This window comes from Callorhinchus milii, unplaced genomic scaffold, assembly GCF_018977255.1.
Source record: "Callorhinchus milii isolate IMCB2004 unplaced genomic scaffold, IMCB_Cmil_1.0 Scaffold3, whole genome shotgun sequence".
Taxonomy (NCBI): Eukaryota; Metazoa; Chordata; class Chondrichthyes; order Chimaeriformes; family Callorhinchidae; genus Callorhinchus; species Callorhinchus milii.
In genome coordinates this window covers 45,352,755-45,369,786 of record NW_024704744.1, presented here as the reverse complement: position 1 = coordinate 45,369,786, position 17,032 = coordinate 45,352,755, and the positions used below count along the sequence as shown (strand labels likewise).

At 39.3% G+C, this 17,032-nt stretch overlaps 1 protein-coding gene across 1 annotated transcript in view; it reads right to left on the bottom strand.

Annotated features, from left to right (window-relative positions):
- pex7 (peroxisomal biogenesis factor 7) overlaps positions 1-17,032 on the bottom strand; it is a 37,769-nt gene that overhangs the window by 1,046 nt on the left and 19,691 nt on the right. Inside the window, exons 6-9 of the mRNA XM_007892993.2 lie at positions 10,549-10,655; positions 9,753-9,866; positions 9,133-9,188; positions 4,640-4,739 (exon numbers count right to left, since the gene is read on the bottom strand). Coding sequence (XP_007891184.1) covers positions 4,640-4,739; positions 9,133-9,188; positions 9,753-9,866; positions 10,549-10,655 — 377 coding nt within the window. The remainder of the gene's footprint in view (positions 1-4,639; positions 4,740-9,132; positions 9,189-9,752; positions 9,867-10,548; positions 10,656-17,032) is intronic.

The following is a 17,032-nucleotide window of genomic DNA, read 5'->3' as shown; positions in this document are numbered from 1 at the left end:
CACTCCCAAAAATACTTCAGGTTCCACATTTGGCCATTTACTAACATTAAAATATTACCCAGTATTTGATTCTGGCATGCACAAAGCTCAGTACAGTTTAAAGTAAAAGAGATTCGGAGCAGGAAACATAAATCTGAGTTCCCATGCTGAAATACTCTGCTATTGAAAGCAATATTTTATCGCGTCTATATGCTGGTTCTAAAAAAAAATTAATTATTGTGGTGGCTACTAATGTGAAGAATTTTATGCCACTGATCTTATAAAGGGTTAACCAGTGTCTTTGCTCTTTAGCTAATGAGCCTGCTTATGTGTGATAACTGCAATCTGTTAGCACCTATGTGTGAACAGAACATGAGGTAGGATCCACACACTACAACAGGCTAGCCCTCGCTAAACATCATTCCTCCCAAGCAGTGATTAACATACAGTGGGAACTTTGAAAATACATTTTTCAGATCAAAACATCTTATTTAAACTGTAAGGGGCTCAATCCTCATTTTCTTTAAATACACACAGTCACACCTCTTGACCGTAAATTCTGTGAAGCGCTTTGAGACGTCTTGACATTGCGCTAAGGCACTATATCAAATGCAAGCATGATTATTAATTCTAACAAACGGCAAAATACAAAAGGGCCCGGGGTGAGATAGCCATTAACATGTACTTCCACCAACCTAGTATACCTGTATTTGCTGCTTACTGCTCTACATCGGGGAGACCAAACACAGATTGCTTTGAAGAACACCTCCATTCCATCTGCAAGTGCAACCCTGAGCTACCGGTCGCTTTTCACTTTAATTCTCCTTCCCACTTCCACTCTGACCTCTCTGTCCATGGCCTCCTACACTGTTCCAAGGAAACTCAACCCAAGCTCGAGGAACAGCACTTCATCTAGCTGCCAGGCACCTTACAGCCCTCTGGCCTCAATATTCAGTTTAACCACTTCAGCCCTTAACCACGGCTCCCATCTTCTCTCAGCCTTGCCTCCCCCATCCCCCTCTTCTATAACTATTCACATATCCTCTGAGTCTCAGAAACATCTTTTCTTTCTATAAATTAAACACCTCTGATCTCATCACTTTCCTTCCTCCACCTAAATTTTTCCTTTTTCTTTCCCTGTCCCCTTCTCCAATTGTCCTTATAATTTTCCCCCTTCCAACATCCCCCAGTTCTAGCAAAAAGTCACTGACCTGAAACGTTAACTCATTTTCCTCTCTCCATAGATGCTGCCTCACCTGCTGTGTTCCCAGCGACTTCTGTTTTTATTTTGATTATTAAATCTACTAGTTGCTTTTGGAAGAAAAGCAAGTGCCACCTGAAGTTTGTGTCCTTCAGTTAAACAAACCATCACTACAATAAGGTGAGAGGTCAATTAAATCTATTATGTTAAATTTTACATTTCAACTTTTTCAATTTCATTGGTTAGAATGACTTATATTCTCCCTGATTTCCTCAGTACCACACACAGTATATAGTTTACACTTTGTGAATTGCTCCTGAGTTTTGCATTGTTCTAACCAGTAAGTAAACTTATTTTTGGTTAACTGAAAAAGTTTGCATCAGCTTGTACTAATTCTCTCTTCTGAAAAAGACTGGAAGCGTAGCAGAATCTGTTAAATCTAAAGGACTGGTTGTTAGGTTGAAAGACCCAAAGGACGTCCCAAAGCGCTTCACAGAATATACTGTAAAGTGAATTGACTGTATATTTGTGGGCGAACGCGGCAGCCAATTGCGCACAGCAATGTCCTACAAACAGTCGTAGATTGAAAATGACCAATTTATTATTGTTTTTGGTTTTGGAGGGATTATTATTAGGCGTGTGGAGTAAGGAAACTTGCCAAGGTTTCGCCCTGCCTGGAATTGAACTCAGGTCTCTCGCTTGCAAAGCGAGTGCTCTAAGCATTGAGCTACAGGACTCTAATTAATAATGCACTCTATTGGATTAGGATATCAGTAGCGTGCAATACTTAAGTATTTCCAAGATGTATTACTGTGTGTGTTAGAGTGAGCAAAACTTTACACCCCCATCAGAAATTCAAATGTCTCGGGCAAACTTTAGCAGAAGGTAAATTAAGTCATATTTCACCATGTATTGGTTTGAATCCCAACCTTGACACAAACTAGTTTCACCAGTTTCCTCCAGCAGTTGTAGCAATATGAGAGGTGCTATTTCATGTACATTGAGGCCTCCTACCACTTACACAAAGCTCAGCTCCCAGTAATTGAAAAGAAAACATATCAAGATACATAAATACCTATATTAAGAAACTATCTTCTAAGACAATCTGCAGGCAAATAAAGTGGCCACAGCAGTAAACATCACTGAACTCAAATTCCTTTGTAAGATTACACATGTGAATTCATCTTTCCTGCATGATTTGTTCTTATCCTATCTGCCTGCTCAAGTGGATATTAATGATCCCATTACACTATTCAAAAAGAGAAAGGAGTTCTCCCAGTGTCCCGGTCAACAATCCCTCAGATAAAATTGGTCATTCACTTTGTGGCTGTTTGTGGGACAATACTGTGTGCAATCTGATTGCAGCTTCACCTACAAATATAAATTACTTTAGAGTAAATAACAACAACATCATCAAATTGCATTTATATTGCACCTTTCATACCGAGAGGACGTCCCAAGGTGCTGGACGGTCAAGGGTTTGCACCCGAGCTGGGGGGCAAGGGGGATGGGGGTGGGAAGATGACCAAAGGCATGGTCAAAAAGTCTTGAGACGGATCTTGAAGAAGGTGAGGAAAGAGGCGAGAGGAAGGGATTCTGGGTTGGAGTTCCAGAGGGTGGGGGCAGAAAGGCTGAAAGCCTGACTGCTGATAATGGGACGGGCAGCACCGCAGGCTGTCGAGAGGAGGGAGTGGCAGGTTGGGAAGATTTTAGTGGAAGTAGCATGGGGCAAGATCATGGAGAGTCTTAAAAGTGAGGATGTGAGCCTGTGAAGCTCATGCAAAGCGCTTTGAGACATTTTAAGAACTGGATATGGTGCTACATCAAATGCAAGAAAATATGATTTTTATTTATTGAAACCCAAATTTTGCTCAAACTCAACTAATCACTAGTTCAGACTTAAACTATTGGATAACAGTGCCTCACCTAATACTGTTTCGGAAGTTTAGTTCAAATGAATGGTTTTGAAGCATGCAACATCTTTTTTTATCACTTATCGGTATCTTCTTTCATCCCTGAAGCAGTATCACCTGACAAAATTTTATAAGATTTTACCACGACTGCTTGTGGGACACTGCTGTGCACAATTGGCTGCCGCATTTCGCCCACAAATATACAGTCAATTCACTTTACAGTCTATTCTGTGAAACGCTTTGAGGCGTCTAGAAGACGTGAAAAGCACTATATCAAATGCAAGATTATTATATTATTATTATAAGATACTTCAGTCCTTTGCTCATCTGTCCCTTCCATCAATAACAAAACAAACTAACAATTTTTTAAATAATAGTGTAGTGAACTTTATTCTTTATATTTCAAAAGCAACTACTGAACTTGTTCATCACCTGTATTCTGCTTTATTTAATTGAGAATAAACTGCAAAAGTTTATTTCCCTTAATTTAACTCCCTTCACCACTATGTCTTATCTTCTAAAGTGTGGGTGATGAAACCTAATGACCCACGCTCTTCTTAACAGTGTTCATTCTGCTGATTCTACACTGATCGCTGCCAACTGACTAAGAACCGTTCTCCATTAATTCATTATGGCTTTGCATCTGTTCCATTAACTGATTTAATTTTCCCCATTGCTGTGTTCTCCAATTCATCATCAGATTTTATTCCTCAGCCACAAGGGACTTTCACAGCACTTCTGGGACAAAGTGATAAATCAGATATAGATTGCAGAAGAAGCAATGCACCAATATTTTGAGATGATGGAGGCAGAGAAAGGTGAAGGAAGAAGCTTTAATTCATGGGTCTACAAACAGAAAGGTTGCTTTTGAAGCCAGGTCATTTTGACATGGTTTTACGATTTGTATTCACAGGGATATAAAATACACAATGAGGCTACCATTTTTGTGTGGTAATAATGCTAATATTTTGCACGCTCTCAGATTTTGTACATCAAATGCAAATGTTATGCAAACGCGCTTTTTCAGGTTTCCATTTAACCAATAGCGTCTGAAGTGTAGCCTGACTGTTCTAAAGACTTTAGCACCTATTCCAGATTGAAAAAAGGTTGTTTACTCCAGGATTTCACTTGGACAGCAGTTCAAGAGCTCATGGGGTGAATCAGTGAGAACAATACAACTCTAACCTGCTCCTCAAAGGAAGCAAGACTCCATTAAAAAGTAAAAAAAGAGTTTTTGTGCTTGCTTTGGAACAAAGCTCAGTTCATGTTTAGGAGAGCAGAACACATAAGAACAATCTGCCTTGCCAGCTGTTCAGCTGTTTTATTTTCTGTTTTACACCAATGGTATTAATTGAACAAGGTCTGAAGAACTGTGGAGCAATAAATGGTGTCCAGTTCTGAAATAATGAGCACGTCATTGCATTTCACAATTTCAACTTCCCTATAGCATTTCTAGACTACTGTTTCCAAATGAGGGATCTGGAATTTTTTAAAACTACAGGAATAACTAATTTTCTACTGAGTGTAGAAGGGCTTAGTCACGTACCTGACCAGGGATATGCAAGTTGAAATCAAGGCCACATACAAACTCGGTGTGATGCTCCACTGTTTCAAGCAATGAGTCAGGCTTGGAAATATCCCAAAACCTATGGATTAAAACAAATAAAAACAACTCCAATAATTAAATGGGCACTTATGACTTGGAAGCATATTTGAAGTTATGACACAGTTGGAACTCTATTGAACAAACCGACCCGCACAATAAATTGAACTTATCCACTTTGGAGCTCCAAATACAGATGTTCAATGAAGGTCTGAGTGTGCATATAAAATTGATAACTCTCCAAGGCAAAAATGAACACCAACCTTTTTGGATATTTAACCCTTTTTTGAATAACTAACAACAATTGTCTTACTTTGATACCAATGACCAGTCTATCCTCTCCTTTCACCTCAACCTTCATGTTTCTATCCATGAATGGTTCAGATCCTACCTCTCACACCATCTCCACTTTATCTCCACAAATGGCCTCTCCTCCAGCCCCCGCAACATCTCATGTACTGTTCCTCAGGGCTCTGTCCTCGGTCCCCTCCTCTTCAACTTGTACATGCTCCCGCTTGGTGACATCATCCGAGACATGGGGTAAATTTCCACATGTATGAGGATGATACCCAAGTCTATCTCTCTTCCTCCACCCTCGACTCCAGGATTGTCTGTCAGACATCAAGTCCTGGACGAGAGCTAACTTTCTACAATTGAATGTGAGCAAGACCGATTGGCTCCCGTCAGCGCCTCCACACCTCAGGCACTGGCAGCATCACCATCCATGATTGCACGCTCAACCTTGCTAATAAGCCAGTCTGGAACCTTGGGGTCTTGTTTGACCTTCAAATGTCTTTTCTACCCCACATCCATGCCATGACCCACTCTGCCTTCCCCCACCTCCGCAACATCGCCACTTCCTCTCTGCTAAGGTCGCTAAAACCCTCATTCACGCGTTCATCACATCTAGGCTCGACTACACCAACTCCCTGCTGTAGGAGAGGGAGCTGGTTCTGCAGGACTAAAATTTATTAACATTCTAATGTAAATAAGAATTACTTTACAAATAGCTATTCCATCCAAGATGCCAAGATTGAGTCTTTCTTCACAATACTCACTCTAATAAGACAGAGTACTTTACTCAGTGCCCAGGGAAAAGCCAAATAGTGTGATTTAGATGTAAGAACCTTAATTATATTAACTATATTCTGGTTTTATGCCAATTGAAGAGTCTAAAACTCCCCAAATGAATGCAATACAGAATGTATTTGCTTTATGGTTCAGAATACATTGATTCTATTCCAAACTGTAATTTTATCACTGCATCTGAAGAATTGTTCATTTTAAAAAGAATGTGGCTTCTGGTTTTCAAGCTTATTTTTTAAAAATAATCAATTGAACCAGTGTACAGGCATGTAGAGAAATGTTAACCGCATTCAACAAAGAACAATCATGTCGCACTCAAAGCTTCTGATGTATTATAACTATTTTTTAAAAGTTGCATTCATGAAAATTGTACTCAGTGCCTTTGCAGGATGACTGTTAGCAACTTAAGAGTAGTAATATGGTTATAAAATGTAAGTAAATCATTTGACTGGTTAATTGGAATCCATTCAAATTCTCATTTCTACAGAAAGAATTGAAAGTTTCAGTACCTTGCTGGACATGAAAACATCTGCAATTTCACCCATTCCCAACCTCATTAACCATTTCATTTGATTTAAAATAACACATCTTTTATCGCTCAGCTGTCTTTAAAAAGAATAAATATGCATCATATTCTAATTCATGCTGCAGAGTTTCTACTAAATAAAAATCTTCAGTACCAAACCAGAAAAAAACAGACAGTAAACTAAAGCGTACAGCATTCTCAAATGAGCTTTTTCTTTATCTGCAACACTGAGAATAAAGGAGTAAAGGAACAGGAGATGGCAACTCAACAGCAACAATTTTCCATTTGTATACTGTAGTACTTTTCACGTAGACCATCTCGAAGTACTTTACAAGGCGCAAAAACTGAGGGGAATGAAAGCCATTCAACCTATTCCACCATTGTAGAGGATGATGAAAAATCCTTTAAAATCCCATTTCCTTGCTTTTATCACTCTTACATTCCGAGTGCCTATCCATCTATCTCCTCATTAAGCATCGATTGATTTTGCATTGAAAGCTTTCTGGAGCAGGGCATTCCATCTTCTCACTACCCTCTGTGTGCAGAATTGTTATATGATTATACTTTTAACCAGTTTAACTCTCATTTTAAGACTATGCTCCCTTGTTTTAGATACTTCTGTTAGAACTCCCTCAATATTTTAAATACCCTAATTAGATCATCTCTCAGCTTCCAAATTTCAAGCAAATATAATCCAACCTGTTTTCATACCTTCTCTAAATCTCCTTCTTCAAGATCTAGGCCAGAAACTCATGTGTCATCTCAAGTGAGTTCTAATTGATGGACCTATAGTCAATACTATAGTCAATTGGTCTCTGGAAGAATCTCAGCATTTAACAACCAGTTGATACTTTATTCACAATAGCTAGTATTTATAGCTATAGAACCATAGAAATGTAAAGTACAGAAGGAAGCCATTCAACCCTCTTTGCCCGTGCTGACTCTCTGAAAGTGTTATCCATTTAGTCCCATTCTGATAACTTTGCCCCGTACCAAATCCTTTCACATCTCTACTCATGGAAACCTATTCATTCTGTTTCTATATTTCATGTTGCAAGGTACATTATTTTAGAAGTAAACTTTTAATTTCCGATCTAGGTACAAAGAGTACTATTTGTTTTTAGAAAAACACTGTCGACCAGAATAACGTTTTGAACAAAGTGATAACAAAATCCTCTTCTCACTAAATGGAGCATTGATACTAACCTAAAGTATCTACAGTATTTATAGTAGCTTCAGGCAAAAAAACGCAGTGAGCAGAGGGACTCGGATACAGTGGTGGAAAATGGGACTTGGCAGCCTACAGCAGAAATACATCAGGTAGCATTACACACAGTGCACGGAGGAATATCCAGCCTGAACAGCAAGAGAGATCAACCACCCACGCCAGTAACAAACTGCACACTAGTTTATGGATTGGTGTCAGGTATTTTTTAAATTTATTTTTACTTGGAAGCAGTTTGAACTAAAGCTCTACAAAAACTGTTTCACACATCTGACACAGTCTTTCACTTTGTCCTTTTTATTGGGGTCTGATATTAAGGATAGTGCCAAAAACTGCACACTGCTAAAATGATTAACTGGAAGTCTACTGACAAATATCTGCATTCACTATCGTTAGGGCTGGGGAATGAATGGAACACTTTCCACTTTTCTTCCCCACTCATTGGCAATATGAGGTTATGCATGAGGTTGGAATAAATCTCCCTCTACCCTGACTCAGCAATGAATCGGAACATCAGATGGGCACATATCCATTTCCAATATCACCAGTCTTTCTGGTACCTGGAAAGAAGAGATGCAGTTGAGTGCAGCATTATAGACAATTTTATGATGTAGATGTCTGCACCATGACCAGATTTGAGAGCGCATAATCTAATTACAGCTAGAATAGAAAACAGATTTTAATCCATTCAATCTAATCTGGAATTTATCCCAAATCCCAAATACAAAAGGACAATTGAATCACTGAGTCCCAATCCCCACACAAAAGCAAACAAGTTCAGGTTCATCGTGTGAAAGGTTTGACAGTGAACATTTACCATGTAATTTCTTAAAAAGGTACCTTATGGATAGGGATGAAAATACTAATGCATATTTAACCAGAGCCCCAAACTGCCTGGTCAGAAATCTTAAACAAAACAATCTACAATAAAAGTTTTAAATTGGTCAACTGTTCTTCTCTATGTAAACAATCTCTGTGATGTGGTATTGAGCTCTTTAGATTAGGAAGATCCCAGGTGTGATCTCTTGTGTGTGTTTTAGCTGATTTCAGCCATGTAACAAAAGGAGCAATACAATTAGCATCAGTTTCCTGAGCTGGGGATCCCTTGCTAAAAAGTGAGCATCCAGTGCGCACAGGATCAAGTACCTCTGTGACAATTCCTCTCCTCCCCCTCCTTTTGACACTATTGAAAAAGAGAAAGGACATTGCTATGTGCAAATTGGCTGCCACATTTTCCCACAAGAACACAGTCACTACACTTTACAGAAAGCTCTGTGGAATATTTTGAAATGTTTCAGCAATATAGGAGCCATATCAAATGCAAGAATTATTATTATTGCTGTTGTAATGTTCCCTCCCTGACCAACAATGTTTGACCAGACTTAAACATGAAGAGTGGTCACTCAGGGGAGAATTCAGAGTTTGGACTGGAGCAGTAAACATGCAGCCTTGGATAATACAATAAGTTTGATTACTTTTAAGTAGATGAAGATTTGAAGATAATTACCAGAACCAATGGTCTGTTACACTTCAGAAACAATGCTGTTCCACCTTCTTTGAAATATACCAGAAACAATAATTTAAAAATGTGCAACTTACCGGACACTGAAATCATATGAACAGGAGGCCAGTGCAGAAGCATGAAATGGAGAAAACTGCGAAGAGACACAAATTGCAAATCACCTTACAATGCTGAAACCGTGATCAAAGCACAGGTACTTAACATTATTTATAAACTCTACTGCATTCAGACATTTAGCTTGTTGCTTCCAAATGTATTGTAACAGATTATGGATTGGCAGTGTGGAAGATGGCTATGGTGGGTCCTTTGCACTGTATCTGAGGTGGGGGGGAGAGGGGGCACAGTGCCGTATCAATCACAAACTGCTGCATCGTCCCTCCTCACTCTAGGACCCGGGAAACAAGTCCTAACCACATGGCAGGCTCAGAATCACGGGGAATTCAGCAAAGGCCTTTGCCCAACTAGCTGGTAGAACAAATTGGTGTAAGTATTGTTGGGGGGGGGGGGGGGGGAATACAAGAACACTGAAAATAAAATGGTTTAATAGATTTAACATTTAAAATAAATTGTATTGCATTTTATCCAAGTGGCATAGCCAGCCACTGCACAAAAAATGTTTGTACAAAGTAAATCATTCCCCAGTGACAAGCTACCAGGCTTCTCTGCTGGAGTATCTAAACACAGTAAATCCACTTACTTTGGCTCTTCGGATAGCATAGGAATGGCCAGCAAGATGATGTATTGGCTGTCGAACATTCCTCAGGTCCCAGCATCGCAAGGTGCAGTCGACTGCTCCAGTAACAAGCAAGTTCTGAGTTTGAAAGATTGAGATTAAACACAATTTAATGACCATTAAAGTTTAACATGAATTCTCTGCCACGGCTTTAATAATAACAATAATCCTTGCATTTGATATTTCACGTCTTATCGACGTCTCAAAGCGCTTCACAGAATATACTGTAAAGTGAATTGACCGTATCGTTGTGGGCAAAACGCGGCAGCCAATTGCTCACAGCAGTGTCCCACAAACAGTTGTGGATTGAAAATAACCAATTTATTATTGTTTTTTGTTTTGGAGGGATTATTATTTTAAATAACAATAAATAACAATATGTATTATATTATAATAAATATAATAGTATTATAGTATTATAATATTAATATAAATATATTATTTTAATATTAATATAATAATGACCCACCAATTATCCCACTTGAGGCATGTTAGAAGTTACAAGATGGACAAACATTCGCCGCTACACCTGACTAAGCCAAGCCTAACACAAGTACTCCCTGGGAGAAGCCTCCAATTAATAGCTCAAAACTCCAGTGTTGGAATTGGAATTATTTAACCATTCATCTTTGGTGCTTGTTTTTTATTAAATAAATAATAAATAACAATCCATATCAATCATCACTAACCAGATGATATAAAAATGTTCTAACTAAAAATAGACTTATTTTATTGACTTATTTTATCTATGCGTCCTCACCTGGTCATATTTACCCCAGTCACAAGTCAGTATTTCTGCTTGATGAGCAGGGATGACTATTCTGGCTCCTGCCATCTTCATATCCCAGATGCGTAGAGTATTATCACCTAGAATTACATTCACAACATAGTTTGTTATTTTCTCTCCTTCACATCAGATACCCAGCAGCTGAAGTGAGGTTAGAGATGTGAAGCGGTCCAGAATGTGAATAACCTGTCAAATGTTGCCAGTATTTGGTTCTTAGCCGACTCACCAATTATCCCATTTGAGGCATGTTAGAAGTTGCAAGATGGACAAACATTCGCCGCTACACCTGACTAAGCCAAGCCTAACACAAATACTCCCTGGGGGAAGCCTCCAATTGATAGCTCAAAGCTCCAGTGTTGGAATTGGAATTATTTGACCATTCATCTTTGGTGCTTGTTTTTAATGTCCGCTAACGCCACAATATATATACATCATTATTGCAGCATTTTAAAAAGCTGCTGTTTTAACAAAAAGTTGAATGAAAAAAACTAATCTAAATTATACATAAATGTTTTTAATTTTCTATTTGTTACTATAACTATTTAAATCGCTTTTTTAAATCGTTCGTTCACTTTATGCTGGTCTGTGGTAGCTAACTGTTAAAACATGATAAGGCCTCTTAATGCAAGAAAATGCAAGGATTATTATCAATATTACAACTAAAGATTCCAGGATAGCATCATCCCCAAAGTGATTACTAGAAGGAAGCACAATATAGACATGAAAGATAGACGGAATCTTTAACATCCCTGAATAGGCAGATGGGATCTCGGTTTAATATCTCATCTGAAAGATGGCACCATCGACAAATACCTCTTGAACTAGAGAGGAGATTGCAGCCAACAAAGACAATCTAACATACTAATGGAGCCAAGCTGACGTATATGAGAAGCAATGAAGAACATAAGAAGAGAACTGTTTGAGGCCAGCAGGGGAGAGTGGCGTTGAGCAATGTCAGGAAAATGGATAGGAAGCAGAAGGGGTACCCAGTGACAAGGTTGATCAGAAAAATGTTAAATGAATTTTGTCACACATACATGGTATTATGTAGAGCAGCAATTGTATCATGAACTTCATTTTAACATATGCATTGGTCAGAAAATAAATTATTTTATTCTGAAACTACCACATTTCAAGGGCTTTGAGACATGCTCCTGACGTGAAAGGTGCTATATAAATGTAAAATGCATTCTATTACTATTCTGCTTCCTTTTGAATTTTGCATTGGAAAAATCAGTGTTAACCAAATAACTTTATTCCACAGAATAAAGTAAGTTGGTTGAGAGAAACAAGCTAATGGCTGTTAAAGAAAAAATATTGATACTACAGTGAAAGGCTGCAGAGTTCTGCTGTGGAAAGTAACCTGGTTACACTTATCTGCAGGATGTATAATACACAATCATTATCTCAGGTTTTTGTTTACATTAACAACAAAAGCCATGTTCTTTGTCTTTGTTCAGTACACGTTTGTGAAGGGTTGGATTATTTGACTTCCAGAATTTAGTGTTCATTGACAAGATTGAAGGAACCGTATGTAACCATTAGGAATGAATCTTTATGGCTCAAATACCGAAAATAAATTTTGCAGAAAGAGCCCTTTAGCACCTGTCACTCAAAGCCCAAGCAGGTCCCTGGGACACTTGGGTTACTGGATGATATTCATGAAATATTCATATTAGATTGTGGATGTTTATCAGCAACATTATAGATCAGCAACTATGTTAGGATGAATGGTTCGTAACTATTTCGAGACTGATTCCCTCCAAAAGATGCTCTTCAATGTCAGTATTATTTATTTTGTGCAAAGTCTTACTTTGTGCAAAGAACAATGAAAACAAAGTTGAGGGCCTGTCAGGAAATGATGCTGAAGGTGACTGAACCCTTGAATATATTTAATAGTCAGCGTATGTTCAAATGGCTCAGCAATTTTCTCAAAGGATTAAAGAGACTCATCCTCACTAACATGCTCCGAGGTAGAATTCAATTATGAGCGTAGGCTTTGTGTGGCAACAGCTGCAGTATTCGGGAAATGGGATGTTGGCTTTTTAGTTTTGTGCATTCACATGAAATCTCATCTCCTGGTCTCCATGTAACAAAGTATGATAAATGGACACTGCATTCATTAACTAATGCCCTGTTTGAACTATTAGCCAAAGCGCTGAGAAGAGATCTTTCCATTCACAGTTCTCTTTGTTACGTTCTCAACAAACAATGTGTAGAACACTCTTTTATTTTAGGTTTTCATTTACACAATCCAATAGTCACACCCAACACCCTCTAATCAGTTCTTCCTGCTTTCTCTCCCTCGTGATCTCCCTCAATTGGTCCTTATTCATTAATTAGTATCCAACACTCTTTAATTACAGAGCTGTTTGCATTTATTGCTATTTATGAATGGTTATTTTCTGTTATGAACATGTTCATTCCTACAACTCTGCAAACGGTTTACACGGGCCTGAATTGAGAACAGCACACCATGTACCAGGCTTGCTAGTAAAAGAAAACAACATTCATTTCAAGAATCATTACTCATGCAATGCACAATACAATACAAAAGTACAGTTGTATAGTGCCTTTCACGTCGGGAGGATGTTCCAAAGTGTTGGACAGGCAGGGATTTGGACCCGAGCTGGGTGGTTGGAATTAGGGAGGGTGGAGAGCAGGGAGGATATCAACACCAATCCTCGTATTGTTGTTGGATAGGCAGCTCCCTACCTATCCAATTTGCTTACCCCCCACCAGCACTCCACCACCCGCTGCCTCCGCTCAGCCAGCTCCAGCCTCTTGTTCGTCCCTCATCCCCTCCGCTCCACCATTGGCGCCAGTGCTTTCTGTCACCATGCCCCGAAACTCTGGAACTCCCTCCCTCAATCCCTCTGTCTTGCCTCCTCCCTCCCCACTTTCAAATCCCGCCTAAAGACCTTCCTTTTTGATCATACCTACAATCACCTCTCCCCTCCCTCTCCCACTGGTTCGGGGTCAGACTCCACAACTGTCAAGCGCTCCGGGACACTAGCCCGAATGAAGGACGCTATACAAGTTGTTGCATTTGATATAGCACCTTATCGCACCATCAAGACATTTCAAAATGTTCAAAGGATATACTATAAAGTGATGAAACTGTATGTATTTTGTGGGTGAATGAGAGCCAATTTGCACACAGCAATATTTTCTATAGTCACATGAAAATAATATTCAAGAAAGATTTGAGAATTATAGTTTTTTTTTGCAAAAATGTCCGCAATTTTCTATTGGCCCAGGTTATATTGGGGTTCTACTGTATATTTTAACAAACAAACACCGGTGTTTTTGACAAAAATGCTCCAGATACATTTGGTCAATCATTTTGTGGCTCTTGATGGACATCTGCTGTGTGCAAATTGGCTGCCACGCTAACCTACAAATACAGACACTATACTTGTCAGTAAGTACTTATGAAGCACTTTGAGTAGAATCGACATTATTGCCACTAAACCAAATGCAAGGATTATTATTGTGATTATAAAACTATTAATGGTGCAGATATGAAATTAAGACAGAAATCCTGAAAATCCAGAACTGGTCAATCAGAAAGAGAAAGATAGAAGGTTCAAGAATAAGAAGAGTAATCCTTAGATTTGATATAGCACCTTATTGTGTCTTTGATACGTCTCAAAGCGCTTCACGGAATATACTGTAAAGTTAATTGACTGTATATCTTGTGGGCAAAACATGGCAGCCAATTGTGCATAGCAGAGTCCCGCAAAAAGTCGTGGTTTGAGTGACCAAATTATTATTATTTATTTTGAACAAATTTCTATCCCTGGAAACTGGTAATATCAGTCAGGGAGGTCTGGTATGGGATGGGCACTATATCAATTTAAGTTGTTGGCATTGTTGAAAATGCCACACTGGTGCAATAGTGGGTGATCTTCTAAAATTGAGGCACACTGAGGCAACAACAACAAAATTACATTTGTATAGCACCTTTCACGTCAGGACGCAAATCACAGATGTTGTTATTCTGCATCAAACTGGGTTGTACTTGAACTGAGGGTACATGATGGTGACATTGGGTTGACTCCAAGATGACACATCTGGCATTGAAGGATCAGAATCACAAGATTGGCTTGGATGAAGAGGTCCCTTTGGCCCATTTGATCTCATCCCTCCAGAATATCCCCCCTACCGTCCTCCCATCACAGCACAAGCTACTTTTTAAATGACCGTGTCCCGGTCTCAACCATTCTTCCAGGCAACCTAGTCCAGGATCAGTATTGGGACCACTCCTCTTTCTTATATATATTAGTGATCTGGACCTGGGCATAGAGAGCACTATTTCCAGGTTTGCAGATGATACAAAGTTAGGTAGGGTAGTAAATAGTGAGGAGGACTGTAACCAACTGCAAGCAGACATACACAGAATGGTGGAATGGGCTGACATGTGGCAGATGGATTTCAATGTGGATAAATGTGAGGTGATACACTTAGGTAGGAAAAATGATAGGAGGTAATATAGACTTGGTAGCTCAATCCTAAGGGGGGTGAACGTACAGAGAGATCTGGGTGTACAAGTATGCAAATCATTAAAGGTAGTGGGGCAGGTCGATAAGGCAGTAAAAAACGCATTTGGTGCACTGAGCTTTATTAGTAGGGGCATAGAGTATAAGAGCAGGGAGGTCATGGTTAATCTATACAAAACACTGGTTAGGCCTCAGCTGGAGTACTGCGTCCAGTTCTGGGCACCTTACTTCAGGAAGGACATTAAGGCACTGGAAAGGGTGCAGAGGAGATTCACGAGAATGATACCAGGAATGGGGAACCTTAGCTATGAGGACAGGCTGGAGAAGTTAGGACTTTTCCCATTAGAGCAGAGAAGGTTACAAGGGGACCTGATAGAGGTCTTCAAGATCATGAAAGGTTTCGACAGGCTAGATAGGGAAAATAATAATAATAATAATAATAATAATAATCCTTGCATTTGATATAGCGCTTTTCACGTCGGGAGGACGTCCCAAAGCGCTTCACAGACACACTGTAAAGTGAATTGACTGTATATTTGTGGGCGAACGCGGCAGCCAATTGCGCACAGCAATGTCCCACAAACAGTCATGGATTGAAAATGACCAATTTATTATTGTTTTGTTTTTTTGGAGGGATTATTATTAGGCGTGTGGAGTAAGGAAACTTGCCCAAGGTTTCGCCCTGCCTGGAATTGAACTCAGGTCTCTCACTTGCAAAGCAAGTGCTCTAACCACTGAGCTACAGGACTCCACATTTCCGCTGGTAGGTGTGTCTGTGACTCATGGTCACAGTCTTAAGATATCTACCAAAAGAAGCAGAGGGGAGGTTAGAAGAAATTTTTTCACTCGGCGAGTTGTTCGAATTTGGAATGATCTGCCTGAAAGGGTAGTGAAGTCCGATTTGATAACAGCTTTTAAGAGAGAACTGGATAAGTATCTGGGGAAGACGGGTTTGCAGGGTTATGGGGAGAAAGCTGGTGATTGGGGTTAGTGAAAGTGACTTGCTGTCGAAGAGCCGGCATAGACTCGGTGGGCCGAATGGCCTCCTTCTGTGCCGTAACATTGTACGAATCTATGAATCTATGAAAAGCAATCCACCAATCGAATAAAGTTGTGAAGTTGGAAAAAATGTTTTTGTCAACTAAATTATCAATGAATGAAGGATTGTACATAAAACATTCACCTATTTTTCTCTTTCAGGTGTTGATTGACTAACTATCAATTTCGAACAGTTGTCTGCTTAAGTGACAACTGCGCAAGAAGCTAAGGAAAGGCTGCAACCAGTCAAGACAGTGGAGCCAATATCACTTCTACAAAATAATCCATTGAGATAGCTTATTGAAACCCTGGGACTAGCACAATTAGACAATTAATTTAAAAGTGTACAACTGGTAGATATCTTAAGACTGTTTCCACGGGTCACAGACACACCTGCCAGCGGAAACAGCTTTTCCTTATCTAGCCTATCCAGTTCTGGGAGGCACTCTTCTTATGTAATAGGCGCTACTCATGAATACATGAACATATTAGCATTTACAGTGCTGTCACAGATATAATTTTCATAGGCCTGGCTTTGATGTAACTAGCGTCCTTATCAGGCCAGTGATACTGAGTCACTTATCTTGCAGTTTTAGACGGTCGCGTACCAGATTCATTTAACAATGAGCAAAACTCAAATTGAATCCCGCAGGAAAAGTACATTATCTACAAGTTGATGAAAAGCAGATGGTGTCAAATTTGTGGCTTGTCACAGGCTTTCAGCGTCTATGGGTAAGTGCACATGTAAGCCTCCCGACTTCACTAACTTTTTGCTCAACGGAGAGGCACATTTCCAAATGCTACCTGTTTGCAATATATAGGAACAAATTTCACACAATCCATCAGCATCCAGATAGAATTTAATTTCTTATTGCTTAATTTTTCTCACAGCAGTTTGCTGCAAGATCTTCTTTTAC